The sequence below is a fragment of the Ascaphus truei genome, chromosome 21, assembly GCF_040206685.1.
Source record: "Ascaphus truei isolate aAscTru1 chromosome 21, aAscTru1.hap1, whole genome shotgun sequence".
In the NCBI taxonomy this organism is placed as follows: domain Eukaryota; kingdom Metazoa; phylum Chordata; class Amphibia; order Anura; family Ascaphidae; genus Ascaphus; species Ascaphus truei.
The window spans coordinates 2,923,706-2,942,780 of record NC_134503.1 but is presented as its reverse complement, the minus strand read 5'-3'; the positions used below and the strand labels follow the sequence as shown (position 1 = coordinate 2,942,780).

The 19,075-nt window shown below is 46.5% G+C and overlaps 1 protein-coding gene across 8 annotated transcripts in view; it reads right to left on the bottom strand.

Moving 5' to 3' along the window:
- WNK3 (WNK lysine deficient protein kinase 3) overlaps positions 1-19,075 on the bottom strand; it is a 42,763-nt gene that overhangs the window by 10,963 nt on the left and 12,725 nt on the right. For 4 of the 8 annotated variants that reach the window (XM_075578431.1, XM_075578430.1, XM_075578429.1 and 1 more), the window contains exons 3-21: positions 17,857-18,029; positions 16,189-16,409; positions 14,691-14,848; positions 13,981-14,069; positions 13,031-13,250; positions 11,935-12,223; positions 11,256-11,452; positions 10,531-10,626; positions 6,744-10,442; positions 6,163-6,224; positions 5,848-5,989; positions 5,642-5,758; positions 4,648-4,800; positions 4,509-4,563; positions 4,135-4,263; positions 2,847-3,670; positions 1,817-2,051; positions 1,241-1,371; positions 419-921 (exon numbers count right to left, since the gene is read on the bottom strand). In XM_075578431.1, coding sequence (XP_075434546.1) covers positions 419-921; positions 1,241-1,371; positions 1,817-2,051; positions 2,847-3,670; positions 4,135-4,263; positions 4,509-4,563; positions 4,648-4,800; positions 5,642-5,758; positions 5,848-5,989; positions 6,163-6,224; positions 6,744-10,442; positions 10,531-10,626; positions 11,256-11,452; positions 11,935-12,223; positions 13,031-13,250; positions 13,981-14,069; positions 14,691-14,848; positions 16,189-16,409; positions 17,857-18,029 — 7,493 coding nt within the window. The remainder of the gene's footprint in view (positions 1-418; positions 922-1,240; positions 1,372-1,816; positions 2,052-2,846; positions 3,671-4,134; positions 4,264-4,508; positions 4,564-4,647; positions 4,801-5,641; positions 5,759-5,847; positions 5,990-6,162; positions 6,225-6,743; positions 10,443-10,530; positions 10,627-11,255; positions 11,453-11,934; positions 12,224-13,030; positions 13,251-13,980; positions 14,070-14,690; positions 14,849-16,188; positions 16,410-17,856; positions 18,030-19,075) is intronic. The other 4 variants (XM_075578434.1, XM_075578433.1, XM_075578435.1 and 1 more) reach the window with 4 other exon arrangements.

Below are 19,075 nucleotides of genomic sequence, written 5' to 3'. Positions count from 1 at the left end.
TTGTTTTGGTTTTTGTTTTCAAAATTAATTTCCTAGTGACCATTGACAAATCAGTACAATTTAATGCAGGTTTCATGGGACTGGAATTCATATTGCTTTAAATATTACTACGTTAACAATCAGCTCGATATTATATTAGTAACATGTATTCCTTGCATACAGAGTGCAGTTAACACAAGCAGCATTTGACTTAATAATGAAAGTCTGTTTTGTGGCGAGATCAGAATTCACAAAAATAAAGATGGATGCTAAATGAATGTGAGTGATGGCATACTTCGTGCAATAAATGACCATGCGTTTGGTGTACATTGACTTGCCGCTATAATTTTAACTGAAAAAGTAGGCCTACAGAGGAAAGATCTTAGCCAGTCCATATCGAACCGGATCTCCTACTGTGAATGCAAAACAGTGCACCTACTTTTGCCGCAGCCTCTGTAGCTCCACCTTCAAGTCCTCATCTTCTAACTCGGACTCGTCATCGCTACTCATGGGGGAGGATGGAGAGTAGAGGAGGGAGTTCTGCTTGGGTGTATAGCTCCTCTCTCCCTGGGGGTGCTGCCCAGCCTCTCTCTCCCGCCCCTTGTATTCCTGTGGTCTGCCCGGTGTTGCAGACAGCTCAGATTCGCTGCTGGGCTGCTTTTTAAAGCTGCTTTGCCGCTTGATGCCTTTCATCCACAGCACTGAGCCAGACGTGGCACTGCTGCCCCCGATGGCAGAGGCTTCCCCCAGCTCTTGGTCAGGGGTGGGGGAAGAAGTATCTGTATCGCAGGCAGTGCTGGCAGACTGTGGAGACTCCTCGGCTCTCGTACCAGAAAGTTCAGTCTCCCCTGTAGAAAGTTGCATCTCTGGCTCCAGGCAGAGGGATGGGGCCCCGTCGGGTACATTAGAAGCTGGTTGCTCTTGTTGGGGTACTGTAATAACCTGTGAAGGAGATGCGACATTAAGCTTGCGCATTGCCTAAAGTGAACATACAGCAATGGGTGCAATAACCCTGGTCTTTAAATATATGGAGCGTGCATCTTGTTCAATGCAGAAACATTGCTGCTCCCAACACACACCAAGTACATGGGAGTAAGGACAGGTAGAGGGTGAGGAACAAACAGGACTAGTTGTCCTGGGCCTCTACAATAAGCCATGTACCCTGTTTTAACTCCTGTTTCTTGTCACTTTGGATAAGGTTCCACACGGAGAAGCATTTCTAGCATTATTTTGCACTTCTGCGCTTGGGCGAAGCACTGACCTGAAAACGGCCCCGTTTGAAGGCACCAGTCCCAGATTGGGAGCCTTCTGACAAGGCACATTCAGCCAGAGCTTCCACCACCATTTGTGTGGAGTGGGAAGGTGCATCTCGTCTCGCCCCATCCTCTGCCACTGAGAGGGAGATAACACTGGTCAGTACCTGCTGCGCAAGGGGTACAGGGATTAAAGCAATATATAAAGGCCTCAAATCCTGCTACAAACGGGTAGGAGAAGGGTTCAGAGAGACAGAAGAGTGCGTGCGGGCTTTCAGCTACAACACACATTGCCATGCTCGGGCTAAAACTACAGCGGACACGGTGCACATGAAACACGAGAAGCAATGAAAGCCAGAGGGGCTCTGACAATGTGCCATATTAGGGACACAATCAGACAAACACGAAAGAGAGACAATATTCAGGGAGCAGGAGACGTGAGGGAACATATCTGAGGATGAAGTAAAAAAATTAAATAAAAAATAATTAAAAAAAAAAAAACTCACTAAAAATAAATATATACGTACGGAAAGAACCAAAAGGGGTGTTACCTATGGCACGGGCCTAACTGTAAGCAACACTACCTTGGCGGACTCTTGGCCTCTTGAATAAGCTGTTGGAATGCCGCAACCTGCATGCCCAGCTTTTTAATTTGCGAGCCCACGGTTTCTTGCTAATGGGATTTTTGAGACTAGGACAAGTAAAGCTTAGGCCAAAATATCCACCTCCTGTGTGCAGATGCGCGGCTCCGGCGCCTGTAGGGCGGGTTTGGCAGGCATGGGAAGAGCCTTCGGGATGCCAGGCGTCTTCGGGGCTCTCCTGGAGGTGGTGGGACAGAGAGGAGGGAAAGTAGGATCTGATCAAGGAGACGTGGCACACAATTACTACTGTGAGGCATCTACAGCCCGTGGGTGTCAGTTATTCGTGGGGCTAGTAAATTTAATTTATTTTTATTTATAAAATGTTTTACCAGGAAGTAATACAGTGAGAGTTACCTCTCGTAAAAGATGGAGTTTTACATTTCTTCTGATATTCGTAGCAGGGATTAACTCAAAAACCCACGACTGGTCAAATATCCTGATTGCCTTCGATACCAAAAGGTCAAGCTTAATAGTTTATTCTGCATAATCTAACAGGGCCGGGCTGTCCGTTAAAGATCACAGCACAGTTATGGTGATAAATGGCAGTTTAAAAAAAAAGGGGGGGTTTTGCCATCAATTTTCAGCCGAGGACAGATTAAAGTTGCCTAATCTTATTTTGCATTCTGCGTCTTGCAGTTTCACAGTGTAGGGAATAAACAGGAGCCTGAGACGTTTGTCCTTCCACCTTATATAAAGGTGGAAGTGAACAACACACACACAAAGGGTCTACAGGAGGGGCGGGCAACTCCAGTCCTCGAGAGTCACAAACAGGTCAGGTTTTCAGGATATCATTGCTGCAGCACAGCTGGCTCAGTTGAAGAGCCTGCTTCAGCACAGGTGGCTCAATTAGTGGCTCAGTTGAAGACTGTGCTGAACCAGGGATATCCTGAAAACCTGACCTGTTGTTGGCCCTTGAGGACTGGAGTTGCCTACCCCTGGTCTACAATCAACCACAAAGATGCTCAGTACTTACAGATGGAGTTAAGTCACCAGGGACAGTTGGGACAGCTTCAGGATCACGGAGAGTAGGGGCATCAATAGGCTCTGCCTCCTCTGGAGTGGCACTAACACTGGTGGTATTCACGTACAGGGCTTCTGGGACAGGACAGGACAAGGTGTCCTCAGCGGAGGATGAAAGAGGCGATTCCGTGCTCTGTGTCTCCTTCTGGCTGTCCCCGTAGGTGCTAGCAGAGCTGTCTTGATACAATAAGGTTCTTAACTTCTCGTCCAGGGTTTTAATGCGGTTGTCCACATAGTCTATTTTTGGAGGCCCTTCGGTGTCAGATTCCTGCACCGATGCAGAATGCACTATCGCAGCTTCTGAGATGGGGGTCTGTGGGAAGATGGTTGTGTCTACAGGAGTCACACTATCCATCAAAGTTAGGCCAAGTGACAGCCCTGTAGCGCATGGAGGCGTCAGCTGCCCAGAGGTGGGCTGAATGACGGGCTCAGATGTGTAAGGCAGGCCATTTGTTCCTTGTGTATCCTGAGCATGAGGGGAGGGGAAGCCTGGCTGCTGACCTTCCGGCGCTACAGATATACCGTCGCCACAACGCTCGGGCTCTGACCGGGTCTGTGTTACTGGTGAAGAAGTACTCTTTGTAGGAGATGACAGCATTTCATTGCCATTTGCCACATGATCCGGAAGGTCCAGGGGCTCAGTTTCAGATCTGGAAACCTGTGCATCTGCTGTCGGAGTGAGCAGTGTGGGCACAGCATGCTCCGACAGAAGGGAACAGCTTTGCACAGGAGAGGCATCCTCAGGGAGACTTCGACTCGCCTGCTCTAGATGTGGACCTACAGAATGAAAAAAAATGTAACAAAATACTTTTCAATGCTATACCATGGCGGTAACCTCCAGAGCCATGCTTGTATTGTTGTACCAGTGCTGCCCCTCCAGTACTTAGATCTGCAGAGCATCGCTTTGTAAAACTTTCCATTGCTGCATAAATCCATTCCACACCAGAACAAAAATACAAATAATTTAACCCCTTCCATGAAGGATATTGCTGTGCAGCCCTTTATCAAGCATGTCTAGAACATCACTATATAACTCCTTGTGTCAGTAACCTTAATATGTATCTGTGAGCGCCGACGTGTGCCACAATATACAGCGACCTGGTACACTCAAAACTAAAAATCAGAAAGCAGGTTTATCACACCACCATCAATTCAACAACCCAACCCCAGTTCTGTTCACCCAGAGTTCTTTGGCTCCTCCCTAAAACGTGAGCCATAAATGACAGGAGGTTCGTGCTCACCTGTAACTTGCTGAGGAACCTTTACCGCCTCCGACTCAGTGACAGAGGACTGAGCTTCGCGGTTTTTTATGGTCTGGTTGATGAAAAATCTCCAGCGGCCAACTGGGGAGGACTGCGGCACAGACTCTCCTGCGGGAACGAAATAACACACTGCTCAATGTTGTAATACACGAGCTTCTGAAACTCAAGCTAACAAACTGATAAAACTCTCCAAAGCTCATCTGCTTGCCTTGAATTATTCCCACCCCATTTCTGCCAGACGTTCTGTATTTGAGCTCAGGTAATAAAAGGGTTAGAAAATGTTCCCCTTTCCATTCTCCATGGGCTGTATTCAGCACACCTTTCTCGGGCGCAATAAAAACGGTTAAACTCACCGCCAGTCTGAGCGGATGTTGGGACTGCTATCTGCACATGTTCCGATGATCCTGCCTGATTTAGAAATGGAAATTTTACTATGAAGAGTCACCCGACAGGCACCTGACATGTTCCATTTGCAATGGTTACATTGCTCACCTGGCTGCTGGACTCTGATTGGACAGACTCGCTTGTGGAGGTCCTCTCTTCGACTGGTAGGCTGTGCAGTATCTCCTGGGCCTCTGCCACTATCAGCTTCAGGTCCTCTACAAACTTCTCCTTCTCTGCTTCTAGCACAAAGTCATCTTCCACCTGGGCATAAAAAGCACTTTTAGCTAGACAGCATGGTGGCTAACAGTATGTCTATAGTAAAATTAGTTTCCCCACTGTTAGTAGATTATAGGAGTCTTAACCTTCGTGTTCTGGAGGGAACGTGGCACAAGCGTGCCCCTCCAGCACTTCGCAATCACGTGGCTGCTCCTCGTACAACGCCATCTTCCCTAGAAAAACTCGCTTAAAAGCCATGACATGGGCACTACGTACTGATGTCCCCGGGGTGCCAGGCCCAATGACATGGCGGTTACGCCATGGGGCACGCAAAGGGTTAATACATTTTCATTTATATAAAATAGGTTTAACATGCCATCAGCTCTCTTCCAATCTGAATGCAATTAATAATGTCAGGACAACTTTGGCGTCTCATTTTTCTTTTTTTCAATCAAAATCAGGATATTCTACAGACCTTAGAAATGTCTCGTAAGCATCGAAAGAGACAACTTAGTGTGAGCACCTTTTAACCGGAGCTACAGCCTTCAATATGCTTCGATTGTTTCTACTTGTTCAGGATTATCAGCTTGTGTGGAGAACAGAACCACACTTCATATCACAATATCACCAACGGTCCCTTTAATTGGTGCCAGCGGGGGAAAGAAAGTTCTATACTGCAAGGGTGCACATAACATCCTTTACTTCATGGTTTAAACACTGCCCGGAGACGAGAGCCAGTTTCTGACAGGAATTTGGGGGCCAGGAATTTGTTTCTTAATTATACAAGTACAATCTTTGGTGCAAGAGTTCTAAGGCGTAGCCTAAACATGTGCGTCAGTGTCATTGCAGGGCCTGAAGTGGCATAAACTAGAAGAGCAACACTTGCCATGTAATGAGCAATATCTTCAGGAGCATCTCCGTCTGCATCAAACTTAAAGGTCACCATTTTGTTGTTGTGAGTCTCCAGCTGACACTCCACCATGTTATCCCCGGAGGAGGAAACCTGCAAACCACATAAAAAACATGAGGCACCATTCATATGGTCTGCAAGATGGGAAAGATCTTTACGCTCAGGAGCCGGAGGACACTGACTTGCAGAACGGTGAGGATAAAGCGAGCCATTTTATCTGGCCGGGGACAGGACGCTCTGCGTTGCTTCAGTCTCTCCTGCTTGCCATTTCCAGAAGTGTTCTCTAGTGCGCTGGCGCTATCCTTAGCCCAGTCAGTGTGAGCACTGGGGAAAGACCAAACACATCAAGCAGGACAATTACATCACTAATCAACGGGACATCCCCAGGCCCAGAAAACCCTGCCCTTTTCCACAACACGTTGCAATGTCAGGTGCACAATTATACTCATTGAGATGTAACCACCACAGGCATCTGTTGCTTTCAACAATGACCTTACCTTTGAAGGGAGTCCCGTTTCTGAATGGAGATTTGTTCTGATGCAAATGCCTCTGACACCGGCTGCAGGAAGACAAACCATGGAGAGACATGGTTAAGGGGCAACGACCAGGAGCCATGGGCTCAATAGCAGAGAAGATAAAATAGTTAATGGGATGTGAACTTCTAAGCTACCTTTCTTATCTGTGCATGCCTGTACCTAAAAGGGCATTTGTCAATGAATGACACACCTTTTCCTCTAAATTATATCCTATGTTGGTGGTACCGAAAAATGTACACAGAGAAGGTATGGTCTATACCAAGGGTGGCCCACTCCAGTCCTCAAGGGCCACCAGCAGGTTTAGGTTTTCAAGAAATCCCTGCTTCAGCACAGTTGGCTCAGTTTTTGAGCGCCACCTGTGCTGAAGCAGGGATAGCCTGAACACCTGGACCTGTTGGTGGCCATGGAGGACTGGAGTTGGCCACTCCTAGTCTACGATGACGTACCATAAAAAGTGATGCAGGTCAGCCTTTAACCAGGCGATTAATCGCTAGAACAAACTGACATTAAAGAGTACTCGGGCATTAATTAGAGGTGCTTACCTGCTCTGACTCTGGATCTGGCTGCTGTATTTGGTTCTGAGTATACGGTGCCTTTGCAGCACTTTGGTAAGCATCCTGATGCTGCATCGGCGGTTCTGTGGCCAATCCAATTGATGAAGGGGGCCAGGTCTGTTGTGAAACTGAGTGGGCATGGAACACAGATGGCTGTGGCTGCTGAGTCAATGGAGCAGGGTGTGAATCATGGTTGGCACTCTCAGCTGACTGCACAGAATGGTGTTGCAGCAAAGACTCGGATTGACTCGCTGTCTGAAGATCATAAACCTGTACAGGAGCATGTTGGCCATAGGTGGGTTGAAGCAGAGGCTCTTCAGAAGCAAGCTGAAGTGGAGCATTTAGATGCGTCTTACTCTGGTGGTTGCTGAGCTGTTGGGGTGTGTGAAGGTGAGAAACTTGGCCCTGTTCAGAGTGAGGGGCACCAGGCAGGGGTTGTTGAGAAGAGAGCTGGTGTGGGGCAAGAAAATGCTGGCTCAACACTGCTTGCTCCACCAAGGCCTGCCCTGCTTGATGAGAGCCTATGGGGGACATGTAGCTTTGATGTTCTGAAGGCTGTAGAAGAGTAAAGGTTGACTGCGGGTGACATGCCTTCTGCTCTCCGTAGGTATATTTCAGGTCTTGGGTCTGCAAAAAGGTGGCTTGCTGATCTGGTGACTGTATGGTTTGTTGTGCGTAAACATGATGCTCTGTCGGTTGCTCTGACCAGTGTTCTTGTACGATATTGGTCTGCAAAGCAGGGTTTGCCAGCTGTTCAGAGGGAGTACAGCCTGACTGCTCTATGGCTGGCAATGTATGCATGGCATATGCAAGTTGCTCTGAAGGAGGCAGTGTATTTTGCACATATGCAAGTCCATCTGAAGGGGGCACGGCTGCCTGATGTGTAGCAGGTTCCACATGCGAGCTGTACAGCATTGGCTTTTCTGGAGCAGGCATGGCACGCTGCAGTGGTGCATACATAGGCTGGTGTGACGGAGGCATAGTTTGCGAAATATACACCGATTGGTCAGACTGGGGGACAGCCTGATGGGTATACAGCTGTTGGTCAGCAGGAGGAATTGCCTGTTGGATGTACACCTGGTCTATAAGAGAGTCTGGCTGAGGGGTATACCGAGGCTGAGAAACTGGGGGCACAGACCAATGGGTATACCCTTGCTGATCAGCATGTTGCTTATAAGCAAGCTGGTCAGTAGGGGGTACAATCTGTTGAATATTTACCTGCCGAGAAGCTGACTGTTGGGTATATACTGGCAGGTCGACAAAGGGCCCTGCCTGCTGGCTATACACTTGCTGAGAAGCAGGGCCAGCAGCCTGTTGGAGATACACTGGTTTGTCAGCTGGAGGTACTGTTGGTAGGTTATACACCAGTTGCTCATTCGGTAGAACAGCCTCTCGAGTATACATTGGCTGATCAGAGGGTGGGACAGAGTGCTGGGCATTCATGTGCTGGCCAGTGAATGAAGCAGCTTCATGAGTATATGCAGGCTGGTCAGAGGGTGGTACACCTTGCAAGGTATATACAGACTGGTCAGAGGGTGGTACACCTTGCAAGGTATATACAGACTGATCTGTTGATTGCAAAACTTGTTGCATGTACACTTGCTGCTCAGATGGTGGTACAGCTTGCTGGGTATACACTGGCTGCTCAGATGCTGGTACAGCTTGCTGTGTATACACTGGCTGCTCAGATGCTGGTACAGCTTGCTGGGTATACACTGGCTGCTCAGATGCTGGTACAGCTTGCTGGGTATACACTTGCTGCTCAGATGCTGGTACAGCTTGCTGGGTATACACTTGCTGCTCAGATGCTGGTACAGCTTGCTGTGTATACACTGGCTGCTCAGATGCTGGTACAGCTTGCTGGGTATACACTGGCTGCTCAGATGGTGGTATAGCTTGCTGTGTATACACTGGCTGCTCAGATGGTGGTATAGCTTGCTGGGTATACACTGGCTGCTCAGTTGGTGGTGCAGCTTGTTGGGTGTACATAAGCTGGTCAGCAGGTGGTGCAGCTTGTTGGGTATACATAAGATGGTCAGCGGGTGGTGCAGCTTGTTGGGTATACATAAGCTGGTCAGCGGGTGGTGCAGCTTGTTGGGTATACATAAGATGGTCAGCGGGTGGTGCAGCTTGTTGGGTGTACATAAGCTGGTCAGCGGGTGGTGCAGCTTGTTGGGTGTACATAAGCTGGTCAGCAGGTGGTGCAGCTTGTTGGGTGTACATAAGCTGGTCAGCAGGTGGTGCAGCTTGTTGGGTATATATAAGCTGGTCAGCGGGTGGTGCAGCTTGTTGGGTGTACATAAGTTGGTCAGCGGGTGGTGCAGCTTGTTGGGTGTACATAAGCTGGTCAGCAGGTGGTGCAGCTTGTTGGGTATATATAAGCTGGTCAGCGGGTGGTGCAGCTTGTTGGGTGTACATAAGTTGGTCAGCGGGTGGTGCAGCTTGTTGGGTGTACATAAGCTGGTCAGCAGGTGGTGCAGCTTGTTGGGTGTACATAAGCTGGTCAGCAGGTGGTGCAGCTTGTTGGGTGTACATAAGCTGGTCACAAGGTTGCACAACTTGTTGCACATACACTGGCTGGTTGTACATTAGCTGGTCAGGGAGGGGAGCAGCTTGTTGTATATACACTAGCTGGTCACCAGGTGGAATATCTTTCTTCGTACACACAGTCTGGTCAGTGGCTGCAACAGATTGCTGTCTGTATGCATCCACGGAAGGGATCGGAGCGTAAAGGGGCCGCTCTGGGGGATTCTGCAAGACTGTCTGCTGAGGAAATAATGACTGCTCAGAGACCGGGGCTGGTGCCACATGGTGAGTGTAAACTGGCTGCTCCGCTACAGGCGGCTGCCCCCCCTGCAGGGTGTATGCTGCCTGTTCCTGCTCATAGGAAAGCTGTTGGACAGGGAGTTGCAGCATTGGACGCTGGGTGTATGAAGGCTGCTCGTGCACAGAGGTCACGGCCTGCTGTGTATGCACCGACAGTTCAGGGAGGCCAGATGATGCGCCCTGTTCAAATGACGACATTTCAGTAGGAAGGGCTTGGAAAGAAGAAATCTGTGTATTGAACATCAGCTGATCAGGCTCATACTGCTGCTCCAGGAGCACTTGCTGTGAAACAGCTTCTTGCATGGCAGCATCGGAGTGCATGACCTTCGGGGTTTGTTCCACCACGGTGGTCTGCATTATAAGCTGCTGTTGTGGGAGTGGAGTTTGGTAGCACGGCTGTTGCGTTGAGCACTGCAGCTGCTCCACGTGTGACTGCACCTGGAAGTTGTGTCCTTGCTGAAGTGTTGCTGAATAGATATGGGGATCCTGCAGGGGCATCATTGGTTGCTGTCCTGAGGGCATCGGATGTTGTAGCTGCTGAGTCCCAGTCTGTATTCCCAAGATATTCTGTGTGGGGTGTATCTCACATTGCATGCAGCTGCCATACTGACCCATTAATGTTGGATGACACACAGGCTGAAGCCCTGACGTTGGGGTATCAGCAGCCGTGGAGGCAAGCACTGGAATCCCAGAAGTGTCCCGCTGAATGCCAGCTACAGGAGGTTGAGATGTCGCTTGTCCAGGTATCATCTGAGGGGACAATGTGGAAAATGATGGCTGAAATATAGACATCATTGAAGGATCTAAGGTGTTCGGCTGAGCTTGACCATCTACTGTAAAGGCCAACTGGGCATTCAGAGGCTAGAAAAGGAGACAAAAAACCATGAGAAATCCCCCCCAAATATCACACCACTCAATACATCTCTAGGAATTGTGCGTCCGGATTTACCATGATCTGTGCGTTAAGTTGTCCATCCTGCTGTGGAAAGGGTGAGCCAGGCTGAGTGAGGCATTGTGTCGGAAACATCTGGGGGAGGAGAGGCACCTGTTAAACCAGATTGCAGGTAAACAGCACAAAGTGTCAGACTGGATAATGTCATACACCGGTCAGTATATAATAGTACCTATTATCTACTGAATAATGATACCTATTATGGAAAAAACAATGTAACAATGGATGTGTGTAGAGTCCACAGCAGTGAGCCAACCAATTGTGCGTGGTATGCATATGATATATTGTATGTTCATTAACTGGCCAAACTGTATGGAACAGAGCCTACACTGTTCAATTGTAAACAATTATATACAAAGTGGAGTATCAATCAGGATCACCTTCTCCATGATCAAAGAATGGGTGGAGGTTAAATTCGTCCAAAGAAATACAAACTACTCCACATAAATATGAACACATTGCCATTCTGTCAAACAAAACCTTGCTAAAAATAGGTTCTTTGTTTATCTCTGCTGTATCCTGGTGTTAATTAATCCAGACACACTTACTGCAAATGCTCTGATGACTGTTACAGTTCATTCTTTAGAGGTTTCATTAGTGTTTCACAAGTGCCAATAGCACAGTGTTAAGCTTTGATTTAATTTTCTGGAACTTCGCTAAACGTTCCCATCTCCCAACCCCTGTGTGAGAGAAAGAAAAATAAAGTCTAGAAGAGGCCTCACCCCCTGTGCTTGTTGGTAGTGCCCCACAGCCTGCTGGGAGTGGTACATTTGCCCCACATGGCTGGTTTCAGCCTCAGGTATGCCAGGGACTTGCTGGGCAGTCATCTGCTCATGGCCCCCAGTGTAGCTGGCACTGTGCTGACTGGAGGTGTCTGCCAGTATGGCCGATCCCAGTCCTGCATCTGCCAGACCGTCAGCTGGAATATTGCAAGAAAATACCACAATGTGACACCCAGGAGGTGGCCGTCTCCACATTGCTTTAGTAACACCAACAGTCCAGCTTCTCTGAGTTTAAGATATTTATGACCGATTATATTTACCAATTCTTCAAATGCATTAATAAACAAAACATGTGTACATCTTCTAAACATATCTTGCCACATTTCTTAACAGGGTTTCAAGGGAAAACACCCCAAATCCTTATTGATCATTTGCTTCATGATCACACAATGAGTCCTGGATTCCGTCACCAACACAATGTCTATAAAGACAACACCCCAACCCCTCCTAGATTTGCAGAGAGGTATCAGTTGCTATGGGAGAATTCCCTCCAACTATGCGCCAGTGTGTTGGCCTGGATGAGACGACTCTCCTGCCTGCTGCTCTCCTCCTACACACCACAAATGTTTAAATCGTGTCAAGGTAATTATATGCCAGGCACTAGTTAGAGCCTACATACCCGTGACTGATGAGCACTGAAACTGCTGCTGCAGGAGTTGCTGGCGTACATGTTGATCCACCTCCGTTTCCTCACTCTCGTTACCCCCTGGTTGGGTGTACCCAGCAGTAACGGGTATGCCAGCATGTGCGAGCGGTACCCCTCCTGACTTGCTCTGTGAATCCCGACGATCCTCGTTGTGTCCTGCCTGCATCCTCCGTTCCCTGGTCTTCTTGAGAAGACTCACTCTATCGCGGATGGATTTGGACACTGCCTTATTGTCACTTTCATGAAAGAAGCCAGATTTCACCTGCACAGAAGGGGCAGATGCTGGTCACACAGACAAAACATACTGCAGTTCTTCACAAAAGCACAGGGGTTAAACTTTCCTACTATATGGGCCTGACAAACAGATTTATCCATGAGCTTTTAGTCTCACTACATGTTCGGAGCCATTGCTTTAACAACCGTCCTTCAAATTTTGTTTTGTTAAACAGCAGGAAACTAATTACTAGAAAAAAAACCATGACAATACTTCACACTATCACAACCGAATTTACTCTGGGACATCCCAGCCTCGCCATGGTGAACAAAGACCACATTATAACACCTGACAACGCAAACTGCTTTTGTGCCGTTCTTTAAAGGGTTTAACTTCTTTTTTTAGCATTCCTTGGATCCACGTACTAATAATGGAACTGCCTGGCAAACAGATTCTGCAGGGTCTAAACCAGGGGTCAACACCTTACGTCCTCAAGCCCCACCAATAGGTCAGGTATTCAGGCTATACCCGCTTCAGCACAGGTGGCTCAATCAGGGGCTCAGTCTTCGACAGCCTCTGATTGAGCCACATGTACTGAAGCAGGGATATCCTGAAAACCGGAGGACTGGAGTTGAGAACCCCTGGTCTAAACTACGATCTGAAAGTGTAGTGAACGTAATAGACTGGATACGTTATGAGAAAGCAGCCGCAGGAAACGTCCGTAAGTGCAGAGGAGGAGCGGGATTTCCTTGGCATTTGCCAATTTCCTTTATAAAAACTGTTTTAGGCAACCAACTCTCCCCACAAGAGAAGTATATTGATCCATCTTGCCATCTTCTGGCTGCAGATTCTCACCATCTCATACGCCACTTCATCTGGGTTGTCCGTCTCCAGGTTGAAGCTGAACTCTATAGCTTCATTGTCTTTGTGTTTGCCTTTCAGCTTTTTAGGGTCTTCCACCCAGAGTCTCAGGGCCAGTGAGGCGTTGGTGCCGTCGTCTTCTTCAGCCAGTTCTACCCGCAGCCCTGTGTCTTCTGCAAAGAAGGCGTGATTCAGAAGGTCCTTAATTGACAACCTGTGAGCAAGAGAGTCACAATGGGAAATGTACTAGCGACAAAACAACCACATGGGCAGGTATACATTTTTCCTCCTCCACTAGACAGACTTGACCAGGGGAGGCCAACTCGCAGTCCTCAATGGCCACCAACAGGTCAGGTTTTCAGGATATTCCTGCTTCAGCACTGGTGGCTCCGTTATTAGGACTGAGCCAACTGTGCTCAATCAGGGATATCCTGAAAACTTGACCTGTTGGTGGCCATTGAGGACAGGAGTTGGTCACCCCTGGGCTAGGACCATGTATGTATTTAAGCATTTGACGATTTACTTTTTAAATCAAAAGGGTGTGACCGTAACTGCTTGAGAACCACTAGAAACATACAAGGTTGTGTTTTCACATGGCTACTAGACTTCAGTTCTATGCATGTCACATTGAAGCCATTTCTTTGGCTACAAACTCTGATGTCCTACGGTCTCCAAGTTCTCCCTACTTAGCACTTAGACTAAACTATTAGGGGCAGGGACTCGTTTTCCTAATGCTTACCTTTATGTAGCATTTATTCCCATTATTTTGTTCTGTGTATTACGTCAGTGAAGCGCCATGTACATGAATGGTGTTATACACACAAAGAAATACATACGTGTATGGTTACATGGCATGTGTTAGTACTCCATGTCCAGGGGGAGGTGCTCGGAGCACATAGGTAGAATGAGTGAACTTTGGGCGTGTTCATTGCTTTCACTTTTACCTTTCAACTTTATTCTGACGGATGCAGCTCCCGATTATTTCCTTGATCTCTGGGTCGGGCACCTTGTTGAAGCTGGCGGGTTTAATGCCCTGTAGGGTGAGAAACTACAATCAGCAATGCCAAGTACCTCCATATAACACAGCTGCTCGTCAATGGCAGAGATCTGGTGTGGGGACTAGACGTTTGCAACTACGGGTACAGGGGAGTTCTTGTAGCCATATTGATCCCAATGAAGGGAAGATTTGTTTTAAGGAATGATACATCTGAACCTGGCAGAATGTACTTCATAGGTAAAGCCAGGGGTGGCCAACTCAAGTTCTCAAGGGCCACCAACAGGTCAGGTTTCCAGGATATCCCTGCTTCAGCATAGGTGGCTCAATCAGTGGCTCCTGTGCTGAAGCAGGGATATCCTGAAAAGCTGACCTGTTGGTGGCCCTTGAGGACTGGAGTTAGCCACCCCTTGGAAAAGTTGTGCAGCTGCTTTTGGGTGGTCAGAAATACTTTAAGACGTACTGAAGAGAGCACGAAGTCTGACTAATAGCAATGTAAACAAACATCATCCCAGCATTGGACGTCAATACAATTTGAACACGAAGTCCGGCGCTGTATTATATTTCAGGGTAAGGAAAGTAAGGCAGAACACTTTATCTGCTCTATTATTAGCACTGGTTCAAGGTAGAAAGCAAATCTAGGCCAAAATGCAGACGTACGCTGGTTACTTTGCGGTAGATCTGAGCTGCGTTCTGGCACTCTGAGTATGGGTATTCCGAAGTAGCCATTTCCAACATGCACATGCCAAATGCATAGACATCCACAGACTCGTCATAATGTTCCTCATACATCTCTGGAGCCATGAATTCAGGGGTACCTGGAGAAAGAGCATTGTAGCTTCTATTACGCTCCAAGCCATTCTGTAAAACTGAGAGACGAGGTGTGCATGCTACCCGTATAGGTTCAAATATCCAAATAAATTGTTTGAAAGAAATACAAAATCAGTTTATTATTTCACATGAAGACCTAGAGACTAAATGGGAAAAAAATAAAAAAATCTTTGTTGTATTTTGTTTTCTAACCATATATGCTCTGGATTTGACATGTGAGCGGTGTAAGCCTGTATACATCTCCAAGGAGCACCCCAAGTAACCAACTTTCCATGCTTATAAGTTTTGTTTTGTGAATGTTTGCTGCAAATTGCTTTTTTATATGTGACCCGTATACGTTGAAAAATCAAATAACCATGAATAAGAAATTAGAGGCTTTAAATCTATCCACAGAACACTTTCCTCATTCATGTTTTTATGCTCCTCACAAATACCAACTTACTACATTATCTTAGCGCTTTATTGGCAAACCGCATCAATTATCAGACATACGGTCCATAAGCATCATACTCTGTCTACACCACCCAGGCAGTGGATCTCTCTCCAATGCCTGTAACACTGCACAAAGAAGTACTACTTAAAAGCCATCTGCAAGAGCTTATTTGGTTATGGACACTGGAGTTATAGTAAGTAAAATACAAGGTGCTGCCAATATACCAGCATTCACATTTATTAGAAAAGGAAAAAAAATAAAACTATATTGCGCTTCAGTTGTGCCGATTCTACATTATGTGCACATCAAATTCTAGACGCAAATGGAAACGAGTAAAAGCAGCAAGTGCATTTGCATGTCAACATGATTAACCGATGCAAGTGTCTCACATTGCAAAATAGTTCTGGCATCAGTGCCTGTGTTTCAGATTTCTAATCCAACATAACACAGAGAATATTCCACTCAACACAAACTAAAGCAAAGTCACTGAAAACAAAAAGCGTTCAATACCAATTACCAGTATATCCTTGTTTTCTAGTAAATATAATGCAAACCATAGAATGGAAAACAGCCCCAAAGCTTGCAAAACGTCAATGCATCTGCTTAAATCAGGGGTTCTCAACTCCAGACCTCAAGACCCCCAAAAAAGCTCAGGTTTCAAGGAAATCCCAGCTGTAGCACAGGTGGTTCAATCGGGTGACTCAGTCAAAGATTGAGCCACCTGCCCTGAAGCAGGGACATCCTGAAAACCTGACCTGTTGGGGGGGGAGGCTGTCTTGAGGACTGGAGTTAAACAGCCCTGGGTTAAAGGTTTCCGTACATGATTGTTACTTTAACCATGTGCACTGCAAACCCAGATACCACCTTAAAGAGGGGGGCTGAGCTTGGCCTCACCAATCACACTCTTCGCAAAGGACGTTCGCATCAGGGTGGCCAGACCCAGATCTCCGATCTTCACTGAGCCCGTGGGCCCGGTGATAAAGATGTTGTCGCATTTCAGATCGCGGTGGATGATGGGAAGTGTCCGAGTATGCAGAAACTGCAGCCCTTTCAGGATCTGCCGGCACCAGCTTCTTAATACCTTGGGTTTCATCACTTTGAAACGTTTTAAGTAACTGTAACAAAACACAGGGATATTAAAGCAGCAATACTACATTCCCCCTTGTTTTATTATTTGTAGAAGTAAAGCATGTGGCAATGTATAATTCTACATTCTGACCTAAGCTGGCAATAGTTTGGTGCTCTTGTTATAAAACGGTCAAAATCCCGATTGTGTGCCTCACTAAGTGTCTGCTTCAGTTAAAGTAACTCAGCAGCTACAATGTATCCTTATATTACTAAGGTAACATTATCTATTGTTGCATTTTGCAGCTCAAACTGCTGGGAACATTGGCAACAAATAATCACAAACAGATGCAAAGTGTTGCAAAGATCTTGCACTGCTGGGGAGGTGAGCTAAAGTCTGCTATAGAAATCTAAGCATGCTTTAAAACTCATTAAAAGTTGAATAAAAAAATGCAGTTTTATCTAATACTACAGAACTGATTTATTATTAAAAAAACACATAAGATTTCACGTTTTGCCGCTTTAAAACGGTCATTGGACATTGTGCTACAATTGTCATACAATCTGTGAACAACCTAGGACTTAGAACTCCACTCCTCAAGCCCACCACCCCCCTTCCCCCCCAGGTCAGGTTTTCTGTCTATCCCTGCTTCAGCACAGGTGGCCCAATCAGGGTCTCAGTCTTCGACTGTGCTAAGGCTGGGATATCTTGAAAACTGACCTGTGGGGGGGGGGGGGGGGAGGGGGGAGCTTGAGCACCCTCGACTTAGAAAGATTCCCATGGTAAAGTACGAGCATTTGTGCACAAGGTCCCAAGACGTTACGCCTTTTCCTAACTCCCCCCCCCCACACAGCACCCGCACCGTTCCTTTGGTATGTATTATTGATTATCTCACTAGATCAGCCGTATTCTTTTATAGTGGCAATGTTTCCTACCCCAAGGTCCTGCCCAATTGCTACCTCTTTATGGTGAGAGGGGGCAGTTAAAGCTGCAGTTCAGTCTTTTTTTTTTAAATTTATTTTTTTACTTCAATAGTTTTATGTGTGCAATCTCTAATTACCTAAAGGTCTGTATAGCTGCAGGTCAATTCGTTCTCCATGTATTGATAGGCGAAATTTGGTGACATAATTAGAGCTGGCATATGTTTTTATTTGCTTCTGTCTCTCAGTGGAAGCTCATGAATATTCATGAGCACTCCTGCACTGACATGTGCAAGAGGGAGGGCAGGGCTGACAAAGGGGTGTGCCAGGGCTTGTGACAGGACATGAAGGGGCAGTGCCTTAGCAAATGGCTGTTAAAATAGAATACAAGAAAATTGGTCTTTCAAAGTTGTTTTTATAAAAACAGAAAATGCTAAAAGTATTTTTTCTTACTACAGAACTGATTTATTAAAAAAAGCACACATGCAGGATATTGACTGAACCCAGCTTTAAGATTTACCCTCCCTCATTTCACTCGCCCCACAGCTATTTTTAAAGGTTAGCAGAGAATCTTACGTTTTTAACGTGCCGGATGTCATCAATTCTGTCACCAAGACGATGCATTTCTTTCCCTTCAGCGTAGACTCCCAAGAGTCGTAGAAGCGCACGATGTTGGGGTGCTGGAGCCCCTTTAACATCTCAGCCTCCTCTTTGAATCTTTGCTGCTCGGCTTTGGTTAGCTTCCTGTCCTGGAAAACGGGAGCGAGAATAATCAGGCCGGTGGTCACTTACCGGTCATACATATATTGTAATGAGCGGTTCCTTCAGCCCAACAGTGTGAGCAAGTGCTGCATCTTCTCTTCCTTTAGGCAACAAGAACGCAACGTTTACAGAACATTGTAGCTTCAACATCTCAAAAACCTGATGGAGAGCAACCATGTCTGCTATACAGAACATGATACTATTGCGTGGCGCACTCACAAGAACATGATACTTGCCACCGCTGCTCGCCAAAGGTGGTCCCGCATCATAGTGAATCCCACCAACAATCCAGTAGAGTAAAGAAGTCGGCACTTAAGTGGTCTTCATAAAACAATCCAAAGGATTTATTGAAGATCGACGTTTCGGTCGGCTCTCTATAGAAAGGCCCGATCTTCAATAAATCCTTTGGATTGTTTTATTAAGACCACTTAAGTGCCGACATCTTTACTGTACTCTACTATACAGAACAAACATACAACCCAGGCACAATGCAGCTACAATACAGTACTGTATGTCACATCTTCCATGAAAAAAATATATATATTTTTTTTTTTAAATTAGACAGATGGGAAACCTTGCTTTTTGCTCTGACAGTGCCCCTCGCATGTTCAGCCATAAATAAGTAAATGAGCTCTGTGACCCTCTCCGCGTCTCACCTGCATATCGTATTAAATCACAGCATAAAAATTTGGTACCACCATAAAAAGTGCCGCCGATGACACTTTATTTTAATAAGGACATGACCTTTTGTGCTTTCAGCAGTGGTCGATTCATTTCTATTGTCAACTTCTTATCACTTTAGATTATATGTTGGCATTGTGGCAAAGTATAAAATAGCTGACTGATTACCTCCCTTAGCTGAGAGATATAGCTATATATACCACACTTAGTTAACTTATGGTGGGTAAAAAAAGCGACAAAAACCCTCCACAGTAAATGGAAATAATACTGTATGCTCATTTGCATGTCTTAGACAGGTCTGCAACCCCGCCTTTCACCATTATCCCCCAGCACACAGCGCTTCCACTGCAGC